The sequence below is a fragment of the Mercenaria mercenaria genome, chromosome 15, assembly GCF_021730395.1.
Source record: "Mercenaria mercenaria strain notata chromosome 15, MADL_Memer_1, whole genome shotgun sequence".
In the NCBI taxonomy this organism is placed as follows: domain Eukaryota; kingdom Metazoa; phylum Mollusca; class Bivalvia; order Venerida; family Veneridae; genus Mercenaria; species Mercenaria mercenaria.
Window position 1 is genome coordinate 37,015,595 of NC_069375.1, and position 12,467 is coordinate 37,028,061.

General features: G+C 36.1%; 1 protein-coding gene across 3 annotated transcripts in view; it reads right to left on the reverse strand.

The window, feature by feature from the left end:
• Nucleotides 1-12,467, reverse strand: part of LOC123555100 (sec1 family domain-containing protein 2-like) — a 30,945-nt gene continuing 18,478 nt past the window's right edge. For all 3 annotated transcript variants that reach the window (XM_053525018.1, XM_053525019.1, XM_053525020.1), the window contains exons 6-16: nt 12,344-12,421; nt 11,519-11,650; nt 10,560-10,732; nt 7,779-7,872; nt 6,736-6,863; nt 5,878-6,084; nt 5,103-5,202; nt 4,588-4,651; nt 2,394-2,499; nt 637-792; nt 1-311 (exon numbers count right to left, since the gene is read on the reverse strand). In XM_053525018.1, the coding sequence (XP_053380993.1) occupies nt 86-311; nt 637-792; nt 2,394-2,499; nt 4,588-4,651; nt 5,103-5,202; nt 5,878-6,084; nt 6,736-6,863; nt 7,779-7,872; nt 10,560-10,732; nt 11,519-11,650; nt 12,344-12,421 (1,464 nt within the window). In that variant the 3' untranslated portion in view covers nt 1-85. The remainder of the gene's footprint in view (nt 312-636; nt 793-2,393; nt 2,500-4,587; nt 4,652-5,102; nt 5,203-5,877; nt 6,085-6,735; nt 6,864-7,778; nt 7,873-10,559; nt 10,733-11,518; nt 11,651-12,343; nt 12,422-12,467) is intronic.

Below are 12,467 nucleotides of genomic sequence, written 5' to 3' on the forward strand. Positions count from 1 at the left end.
TTGCACGAGAGTCACCCTTTATTATTATATATTATCATAATATAATGAACATAAATATTTTGTCAATTCACTTTCTAACGTTTCTTTAAGTGACTTCCAAAGGGTTGATGTTATTTTGACACAACAATGACTTCACAGTTTCATGCGGTGTCAAAAGTCTTGTACTTCCCACCACAACCTGGGTACCAGGTTTGTATTGATTTACAAGGTCTTTTATTTGTTTCACCTCTGTACAATTTACACCTCCAATCACGAAGAGTATCATCAAAGGATGATCACTAGGGCGTGGTTTAGAAACACCTCGAAATAATCTGAAAGTATATGAAATGGAGTATAACAACTAAGACAGAACCTAAATGTATGTGTAAAATGCTAAAGGAAACAATACAAAAAACTTACTCTAACAGGAACACCCCCTTAGACACCAAAATACTGAAATCATCCACAAAGCAATTGCCTACCAAAATCTTGAGGATTGTAGGATACCTGTTTTTCATTCTTTCTAGAACAGCCATCTTATTTTTTTTGTGATATGTAACTGAATTACTGACTCTATAGTCCAAGCTAGTATACAATGTAGCGATACTTTGTGATTATTATGGTTTCTGCATGATATTATGAAAATCAGTTACTTACCCAAAGCCAGATTTCAATTTATCTCTTAGTCCTGAAGATTTGAATTCGATATCAACCAGTTCCTGTTTGTCTGGATCCAAAATGGCAGCTACAAGTTGTTTCAGGAGGGAATTCTGGGAAGCTGGACTAACAGCTGAGCCAGGGTCAATGACACTTCTAAAATTAGAATTTAGAACTTAATTGTATGAACTAAAGGCAGAATGCTGTTATTACAATGATTATGTTTTCTGCTTAATTATTTTCATATTTTCCTCTCAAAGGGAATTGCCTAAAGATATTTCAGTTTATCAAACTTTCTGAATTTTAATCCAGGTTTATCACAGACGACTAATTTTAGTCCAAATGGTTACCTTTAAAGATTTTGGACCAAAAGAATTTCTGACTTTTAACGTGACACCCACGCCTAGTAAAGTTTTCCTGATAAAAATTTTACATGCACATTAATTAATCTGAATGGCCATTCTTAAAAAGAAATTTCTAGGTAACTTAGTCTATGTTATGTCAGAATTCATCAATAATATTTTGTTCATGATCATACCGTGATCCATAAAATTATTCATGTTTCCTAAACACTAATAAATCAGCACATTATAACTGAACAGGTTGTTATAATGATGAAAAAAATAATTGACCATTTTTAAATTTGATTCCCTTAAAGTCTAAGACTTGTGTTATAGTTTTACACAGGAATATTGAACAAGAGCTGTCACAGGACACAGTGCGCTCGACTATTTCTATGCTGGATAGTGAAACTGGGCACATTTGACAAAGCTGGAGCTGTCACTTGGGTGTTTAATGACTCCAACATGGATGAAATATTGGATAACAGCTTGAGTCTGTGCCAAAAGTATTAAGTAATAAGAAAATTAAGGATAAAGTGTATCAAAACATTAAATAATAAGTATAACTCTTAGCAAAAAGGGGGCATAATTCATGAAATATTGGTGGAATGGTGATGCACCTTGTGTCATGTTGAATCAAATCCATTTTGTAATAACTTGAGATATAGTGAAAATGCAAAATTAACCTTTAACTCTAAGTAAAAGGGGTATAATTCATGAAAAATTGGTGCCAGAGTTATGGACCTTGTGTCATATGATGTGGGTGATAAGGCAGAACAACTATTTTAAGTTTGAATCAAATCCATTCAGTAATAACTGAGTTAGAGTGAAAGTGCATCAAAGCTTTAACCTGAAATTGTATGTAAAAGGGGGAATAATTCATGGAATAATCGTGCAAGAGGTATGGCCCTTGTGTCATATGATGTGAGTGATGATGTTAAACAACTATTTTTAGTCTGACTCAAATCCATTTAGTAATAACTGATATCAAGTGAAAGTGCACCAAAACTTTAACTGAAATTGTAAGTAAAAAGGGTGGATAATTCATAAAATATTGGTGCCAGAGTTATGACCCTTGTGCCATATGATGTGGGTGATGATGTTGAACAACTACTTTTAAGTATGAATCAAATTCATTTAGTAATAACTGAGATAAAGTGAAAGTGCACCAAAACTAAAAGGTGGATAATTCATGAAATATTGGTGCCAGAGTTATGACCCTTGTGCCATATGATGGTGATGATGAGGAACAACTATTTTAAGTTTGAAGTAATTACATCAAGTAATGACAAAGATAAAGAGAAAGTGCATCAAAACTTTAACCAAAGTGTGAACGCGGAAGGACGCCGACACCAGGTGGAGTAGGATAGCTCTCCATACTTTGTATAGTCGAGCTAAAAATAAGTGTATACTAACTTAAATTGGCTGAGGTGCTCCCTTGACACAGCAATGGCTGATAGTTTTTCCCATAAATCTTCCAAGATATCTGAGACTATAGATCTGTCTGTGATAACTTCACCCACTGAAACACAGAAAACTACAGAGTAATAGCCCTCAATACATAGACTGGGTCATCCTTCAATACACAGACTTGTCATCCCTCAATACATAGACTGGGTCATCCCTCAAAACATAGACTGTGTCATCCCTCAATACATAGACTGGGTCATCCCTCAATACATAGACTGGGTCATCCCTCAATACATAGACTGTGTCATCCCTCAATACATAGACTGGGTCATTCCTCAATACACAGACTGGGTCATCCCTCAATACACAGACTGGGTCATCCCTCAATACATAGACTGTGTCATCCCTCAATACATAGACTGGGTCATCCCTCAATACATAGACTGTGTCATCCCTCAACATAGACTTGTCATCCCTCAATACATAGACTTGTCATCCCTCAATATATAGACTGTGTCATCCCTCAATACATAGACTGGGTCATCCCTCAACATAGACTTATCATCCCTCAATACACAGACTGTGTCATCCCTCAACACAGACTGTGTTATCCTTAAATACACAGACTATGTGATACCTCAATATATAGACTGTGTTATCCCTCAATACATAGACTGAGTTATCCCTAAATATATAGACTATGTGATACCTCAATATATACACTTGTATCATCCCTCAAAACAGAGACAGTGTCATCCCTCTATAAACAGACTAAGTCACAAATGTAACTGATGTTGAAGTAAGATTATGCCATTCCTGACAGAAACTCGGGCAGGTCTGCAGCAAATGTTATGAAAATTACTTTTTTTCTTTGCTTTGCAATAATACAAGTGAAAGTTTTCATGTCCTTGCTTCTGCAAATAATTAAAACCAGATACTGGTGTGATTTTAAGCCTGATCAATGAAGTATTGATACATAGAATCACAACTGGAGATAATCTCCCATAAGCACGTATCACCGTTAACCAGCGTTATCTTATTGAAGCATTTGCTGCCTTGATCACTTGTGATCAAATCAACAGAAGCATATTAAAGTATTACACTGGAAATTCGGCTGGCAAGTAATAAACCTAATCGGGTCCATTTTTTTATGCCCCCGAAGGGAGGCATATAGTTTTTGAACCGTCTGTCGGTCCATCGGTCTGTCAGTCTGTCAGTCTGTCCGCAATTTTCGTGTCCGGTCCATATCTTTGTCATCGATGGATGGATTTTCAAATAATTTGGCATGAATGTGAACCAAAGTAAGACGACGTGTCGCGCGCAAGACCCAGGTCCGTAGCTCAAAGGTCAAGGTCACACTTAGACATTAAAGGATAGTGCATTGATGGGCGTGTCCGGTCCATATCTTTGTCATCCATGGATGGATTTTCAAATAACTTGGCATGAATGTGTACCACAGTAAGACGACGTGTCACGCGCAAGACCCAGGTCCATAGCTCTAAGGTCAAGGTCATACTTAGACGTTAAAGGATAGTGCATTGATGGGCGTGTCCGGTCCATATCTTTGTCATCCATGGATGGATTTTCAAATAACTTGGCATGAATGTGTACCACAGTAAGACGACGTGTCGTGCACAAGACCCAGGTCCGTAGCTTAAAGGTCAAGGTCACACTTAGACGTTAAAGGTCATTTTTCATGATAGTGCATTGATGGGCGTGTCCGGTCCATATCTTTGTCATTCATGCATGGATTTTAAAATAACTACGCATGAATGTGTGACACAGTAAGACAACGTGTCGCGCGCAAGACCCAGCTCCGTAGGTCAAAGGTCCTAAACTCTAACATCGGCCATAACTATTCATTCAAAGTGCCATCGGGGGCATGTGTCATCCTATGGAGACAGCTCTTGTTTTCAAATGACCACTGTTGATTTCTCAGATTTCCAATCATAAATTCGTTTCCTCCTCATACAAAAATACTAACAGCATTAAAAAAAACACCATTAACATTTTAGAATATTTTTCATGACGCAAATTTTTATCCTTCTGTTGTCTGTTTCATACACTGGTAAAACAAGATCCCATGTGATGTTGGCGAGATCTGCTCTACATATGCCTTTCAAGTTGTGAATCTATTTAATTTTGTAGCTCTTAGGCCTGACAGAACAAATAAATATACTAAATAAAAATAATAATTTACCTATAGATCTGATCAGTGGTGGCAGTTCAGACTTTTCTTCAAAAATTCTGTCTAACAACATTTCCTAAAAGAAGCATGATAATTAATCTACATAATAAAATAATTAAAACATGTGAATTATTACTTGCTTTACCAATCATAACTTTGTGTTTATGAATTAGGGTATCACTCAATTCACAGCCAAAAATAGAACATTTGTAAATTTACCCAATCCACACTATAGGTATTAATATGAACAAAATTTCCTGTACTAAATCTAACCACAGCAGACAATCCCCCACCCCCATCTGACTCTTAAAGTTTTCAAATATATCCCAATATTTAATTTATTCCATTTAAAAATGGATAATTAAAACCTTAGAAACTGTTTTTTTCCCTCCAATTTATGTTAATATTAATTATTTTAATTTTTAAGACTATCTATCAAAAACAAAGGTGGGTCAGGTGGCTGCCCACCTTGGTAAAACTGAGCAGGATGGCAGTCCTACATTGAAAGTATATAGTAAGAGGCACACCTGTAAAGCTGTTTCTTCATCTATCTGCGATAGTAAACTTGTACCTCCCAGTGAGTACACATATACCAGAATACACAACATGTCATCTACACTGTATGTCCTGTTCAATACACAAACTTACAATAATCAATGAATAAAATTTCAGGAGGGTTCAGATAGGTGTACATAGGCCAATTCTGCCCACATAAACTAGTTTTTAGTTATCTTGTTTGAAGATTTATGACAACCTTCTAATCAATCAATTCTTTACTTTTCAGCCACTGCATGTGCAATATATATTTATAAAAGCAGTAAAAATGGAAAGAAATCCAGTAAAACAATTAAAGCAGAAAAAACATATATCAATCAGCAAAATCTGAAATATCAATGAGATGTTCCGTTTTAAACGATAAATATGTGGCACATAAGAATCCTAGGAAACTGATGTTGAAAGAGTTGTTTTTCACCTTGTCTCCTAGCAATTGGTAGAGAGAGGGGAAAACTGAAATATGATTACAGCTTTTGGAATGTTTTTGATAACACAGAAATGAGCCGTGCCATGGGAAAACCAACATAGTGGGTTTGCGACCAGCATGGATCCAGACCAGCCTGCGCATCCGCGCAGTCTGGTCAGGATCCATGCTGTTCGCTTTTAAAGCCTACTGCAATTAGAGAAACTGTTAGCGAACAGCATGGATCCTGACCAGACTGCGCGGATGCGCAGGCTGGTCTGGATCCATGCTGGTCGCACACCCACTATGTTGGTTTTCCCATGGCACGGCTCAAATTAAGATACCATTTATCTTCAGTTTTTCTCTGTAGCATCTGTAAGGCTTGTGATAAAGCTCCTGGACCATCTGGATCAGCCAGAGACTGCAGCAAGCCTTTCTCAACACTGATCATGTCATCACAGTGATGCATTGTGGGATTACTCAAAGTCTGATAAGTTGCCATAGAAACTTGTAACCAATCAAGATGTTTGGATATCTCCTTATACCTTCCTCTGGAACAAATATTTTTAAAAAAAATTGTTTTTTGTTGGGTTTTATGTTGCACCAACCCATTCATAGGTCATATGGCGACTTTCCAACTGATGGTAGGTGAAAGGCCCAGGCACCCCTCTATGCATTATTTCATAACGGGCGGTTTGCTGGGTAGAACCACTGACCTTCTGTAAGCCAGCTGGATGGCTTCCTCGCATGAAGAATTCAACACCCCAAGTGAGGCTCAAACCCACATCGGTGAGGGGCAAGTGATTCTTAGTCAGTGACCTTAACCATTCTGCCACTGAGGCCCCAATGTTTAAAGATACAGTATCTAAGTTAGCATAAAATAGACATGTTTGTGTGTATAAACAGTACCTTGTGGTAGGTTTAAAATGCCACAAATAAGTAAACACAGTAAGAAAACTTTCTTTAACTGAAATAAGTAGAAGTCTTAATAAGAAATGGCTGTTACACATATATGAAATTGCTTGTGAGTATTTGGCATGATTTTCTTGATGTAAAAAGTACTAACACTGAGATGTGAAAAATATCATTTAAATAAAGTGCACTATCTGTTCATGAAAAGTCATTACATCAAGCTGCACTCAAAATGATAGTACACATAAACACTGCTTTAAGGGTAAAATTTATTCAGATTTATTTCTTACCTGAACAGGGTAAGTGTTGAGTTCAGCTGCTCAGCAGAGATGCGTGTGGGTTTTCCTGTCAGACTAATTGGTAGACCACATGCTGAGGCGGCCTCAATTAACTGTCTGTTCACTTCCATTAATGCTTCCTAGATATATTATAACAGGAAATAATTTACAATAAAAAATAACATTTAAACAAGAGGGCCATTATGGTCCTATATTGCTCAGCAGACTTTCACAGCTCAAACAGGTATAACAAGAGACATTTCTGTCATCAAAAGCAGACACTACTGAGCTACTGTGGCAGTTATTGCATGCATGCTTCACACGACAAATAAATACATGTAAATAGACTAAGCACTTGCTTATTTATGAAAACAGAAACAGATCAAGAGAAGAACCTACACAAAGGCAAGATTTTAGGGTTCAAGGCTATAAAATTTAAATTGTAAACAAGTGTCACAACTTCAGCATCTAACTGGCCGATTTTGAGCTAAAATGACAAAGCTGCATTTTGACACTGGTCTCAAAACAAGGTTTTATAACCTCACACCCAGGACTTTAATATTCAGGGCTTGTTCCAACCAAACACATGGTTTGGTTACACTATAATTACTGAAAAGATTGGTTTGGCAATAGCACATACTGTGAAATCATTTAATTTCATGGGCATGAAATTTCATGGTTTTGGTCAAAACGGTAATTTCGTGGGGATATGAATTCGTGGATTTCAACTTTTGAATAAAAAATGAACGGGAATTTTACTTGTTCGTTGGGATTAAATTTGGTGGATTACTTGAACCACGAAATCCACGAAAATTAGTCCCCCACGAATATTAATGACACTGATTTCACAGTATTCAGATGTATCTCAGTAACCTGACTAAATTGCTTATTGCCTGTTGCCAATATTACTTCACAGATAAACGGGTTAATATTGCTAACAACCACATCCTTACTTATCATTTTATCTTGTTTTTCCTGAGATCAGTGTCTCTAAATCTGACTGAGAAGCAGACTATGTTTCCTAGCAACCAGATATTAAAGATTCAACAGTTTACCTTGTTTTTTCCTGTGATCAGTGTCTGTAAATGAGACTGAGAACCAGACTGGGTTGCTAGGCATCCTGGTGAAATAGTGTCCCCTCCTGACTCTCTAAAGGAAACAAGAGGACCATGATGGTCCTGAATCGCTCACCTGTCCCCACATGACCCAGTTTTGAACTGCGTATGACGTCGTATTTTCTATTATTTGACATAGTGACCTAGTTTTTGAGCTCATGTGACCCAGTTTTGAACCTGACCTAGATATCATCAAGATGAACATTCAGATAAACTTTCATACAGATCCCATGAAAAATATGGCCTCTAGAGAGGTCACAAGGTTTTTTATTATTTGACCTACTGACCTAGTTATTGATGGCACGTGACCCAGTTTCGAACTTGAAATAGATATAACCAGGGTGAACATTCTGACCAATTTTCATGAAGACCCAATCGAAAGTATGGCCTCTAGAGAGGTCACCAGGTTTTTCTATTTTTAGACCTACTGACCTAGTCTTTGACCACAGTTGACCCAGTTCCTTATTTGATCTAGATATCATCAAGATGAACATTCAGACCAACTTTCATACAGATCCCATGAAAAATATGGCTCTAGAGAGGTCACAAGGTTTTTTATTATTTGACCTACTGACCTAGTTATTGAAGGCATGTGACCCAGTTTCCAATTTGATCTAGATATCATCGAGATGAACATTCTGACCAATTTTCATGAAGATCCATTCGAAAGTATGGCCTCTAGAGAGGTCACAAGGTTTTTCTTTTTTTAGACCTACTGACCTAGTTTTTGACCACAGATGACCCAGTTTCGAATCTGAACTAGATATCATCAAGATGAACATTCAGACCAATCTTCATACAGATCCCATGAAAAATATGGCCTCTAGAGAGGTGACAAGGTTATTTTATTATTTGACCTACTGACCTAGTTACTGACGGCACGTGACCCAGTTTCGAACTCGACCTAGATATCATCAAGGTGAACATTCTGACCAATTTTTATGAAGATCCATTTAAAAGTATGGCCTCTAGAGAGGTCACAAGGTTTTTCTATTTTTAGACCTACTGACCTAGTTTTTGACCGCAGTTGACCCAGTTTCGAAATAGACCTAGATATCATCAAGTTGAACATTCTGACCAATTTTTATGAAGATCCATTCATAAGTATAGCCTCTAGAGAGGTCACGTTTTTCTATTTTTAGACCTACTGACCTAGTTTTGGACCGCACATGACCCAGTTTCGAACTTGGCCTAGATATTATCAAGATGAACATTCAGACCAATTTTCATATAGATCTCATGAAAAATATGGCCTCTAGAGAGGTCACAAGGTTTTTCTATTATTTGACCTACTGACCTAGTTTTTGATGGCACGTGACCCAGTTTCGAACTTGACCTAGACATCATCAAGGTGAACAGTTTGACCAATTTTCATGAAGATCTTGTGAAAAATATGGGCTTTAGAGAGGTCACAAGGTTTTTCTATTTTTAGACCTACTGATCTAGTTTTTGACCGCATGTGACCCAGTTTCGAACTTGACCTAGATAACATCAAGGTGAACATTCTGACTAATTTTCATAATGACCCCATGAAAAATGTGACCTCTAGAGTGGTCACAAGCAAAAGTTTACGCACGGATGGACAACGGACGCTACGCGATCACAAAAGCTCACCTTGTCAATTTGTGACAGGTGAGCTAAAAAACAAGCGTATTTTCATTTTGTTTTCATTTCAATAACAAAATATTGTACTATTATTTGTAATGGTTTACACAATATTTCCACTTTATTTCAATTTTGTACAAGAATCATTTAATCTAATGTTTCTACACATTTGAAAGTACCAGATTTTGTAAAATTTGTCTCCCATGACATAAATATCAGCACTTTTAGAGACCAAATACTACATAAGTAATACAGATAGTTAAGATAATCAGCTCCTCCTCGAAAATTGTAAAGACACTTGTAATACTCACATACAAATGTCAACATTACAATGGCAACACCAATAAAAGAAAGCATTCTTATCAGAGAAAAGAAGTTCAAAGCAATTTGAGAAACTCTAATCTACTGAAGAGGTTATATGAGGACTGCCCAAAAAATGGTGACAAGGGGAAAAATCTAAGCCATGTAGATGGCCACATATTAAAATGTCAAAAAGCTGTCAGGTAAGCCCAGTAGGTATAATACATGGCACATGGCTATGAATTAATATAGCAGTCACATTTGTTTGATCTTCCAGTCAGGTGAATGTTCTCGACAACAATCTGACAGAAGACCTTATTTGTCCTCTGATACATGTGGGGGAAGTTGTCAGTTACATGCAGAGAACAAGTTAGTACTGGTACAGAATGCAGGAACACTGGTTAGGTTTAAATAACTGCTGTTACATAACTGAAATACTGTTGAAAAACAATGTCAAATCTAAATTAAACAAGTAACCTGTTCTAAAAAAGTTGCTCAAAACTTCACCAAATGAAGCGAAGGATGAAAGACTTTTGAGGTATTTTTCAAAATATGGAATGCAAAGTAACCATACTGATATTTAAATGTTGATAAATTCACTGAAAGAAAATGATGGCAGCAGCATTAAATCTGAACATATTTCACTTGAATACTGCCTTTATGACTTTAAAAACATTATTTTGTTTTTACCTGTCTATCTAAAAAGTAGGTAAAAAGGAAATTTTATTAAAATTATGAAACTAATGTAGCTAGAAATTTGCTGTAACTTAATTTACAACAGTTAGCAGGCTAAGAAATTAAAGGCATACTAAGTACCTGTGAACTTTACACAAGGGTGACATGTTGACCTTGACATCAATCATGTGACCTGGTAACCTTGGCAACACCTGCTGTATTCTGTCCAATAGACACTCTGTATTGTGTGAGGTCACTGAGCCTAAATCTAGTGTACGATCTATAAACACCACTGAAGCTCTGTCTGTTAAAGCCTAAAATAAACAATATTTACTATAAACTGTTCTCTAGGCCTCCCATTATACTTCTGCAAAGGCATACAGGCTGACTATATTCAAAACTGGCATTAAATTTTGTTTGCGAGGTAGAACAATTGGGATACATGGTCACCTTGTGAAACAAGGTTAATTATATAAATAAAATCCCTTTCATTAATATTTACTTTCACAAAAATGCAAACAATCCCTTAAGAAAATTTCTGATTATAACAATTAAGGTAAAAGGTCATCATCACTTTACAAATTAAACAATATCAAAATTCAAAGTTTTCAATAGCAGCCGAATTTTGATGTCCAAAATATGTAACACATGTCCCTTAAATTCCTCAGAATCATGCTATAAATAAGCATTTCATATAATCTTCTGTATAAATGGTTAATCTGGCAACATGGAAATGTCCGCGATTTTTTAATTTGAAATGTTCGGAAAATTAAAATCATGCCAAAAGTTAAAGCAAAGTGCTACTTTGAAAGTGAAATGATATATTTCTATGTGCCTGCATTGCACAGACCACTGTCATTTTGCACAGTTACTCATAATCAGTGTTATAATCAAACAAGAAAACATTTAGTTTGAGACAATTTCTCAAACCCTGACAAAGCAAATAAAACATTTTATCAGTAAGCACTGACATCATAAAAGTTTTTATGACAGCTTGATCTAATCACCTGATGATAAACTAGCAATTATTATAAACCATCTGACATTTGCAAAATTTTTACGATGCAAAAATATATGATTATTCAGTATGCAGGTCTTACTTTTCTCCTAGTTTTAGCGGGAGGGTAAGCCTCTAGCTCTGTTGCTAGAATGGCACTTGTATATCCAACAGAATAAATGTCCTCTTTTACACCAAGGTCTGTTAACAGCGAATCGACACTTGACACAAAACACTGAAATATATAAAACAATGGATAGTATATATGATGTGAATACAAGAAGCATACTTCAATACAGGCTTGTACATAATAAAACTGTTACATTTTCTACAAAGATTTTCAAAGGATTCAATTATTTTACCCAATTTCATAGAAATTATGCAAAGTAACTCTTTACTCTTTTACAAAAAAATTAAAAAGAGAAGTTCCCACACACCTCTTGTAAAACCTGTTGTTAAATCCCTCATAATACTTAACCTTTAGCCTGCTGGCAGCAAGTGATTCTGCCTCTGCAACCAGTGCAGACCAAGATCAGCCTGCATGTCCATGCAGTCTGATCTTGGACTGCACGGTTCGTTATTCAGTAAGTAAATTTTCAGTAAAAACCCCTTCAAATGTTAAATGGTACTGCCCAAGTTGAATGATAGACCAGTCCATTTTAAAAATTTAGCAGGCTAAAGGTTAATAGTACTAAAAACACTGTACAAAGCTAACTTAATTCATGGCTTCAATTCAAAAACTGCTTTTTTAAATCAATACAATTATTCACTTTTTACACTGAGGTAATGTTATATTACAGGTTGCTATATTGCTGCTATACTGTACACAGTCATACAGATTTGATCCCAACAAACAAAAATATTCGACAACAACTTAAGTAACAGTCCAAGAGTAATTAGTGTCTGTTGAAAAAATTCTATTTCTTACCTTGTAAAACATTTGTAAATCCTTTGGCAATGAAGCAAAATCAACATCTTTTAAACTCCCAAAGTCTTTCATCTCTGACTGAAAGTAAATTGATATACAATATTTAAACAACAATTTTCAAATG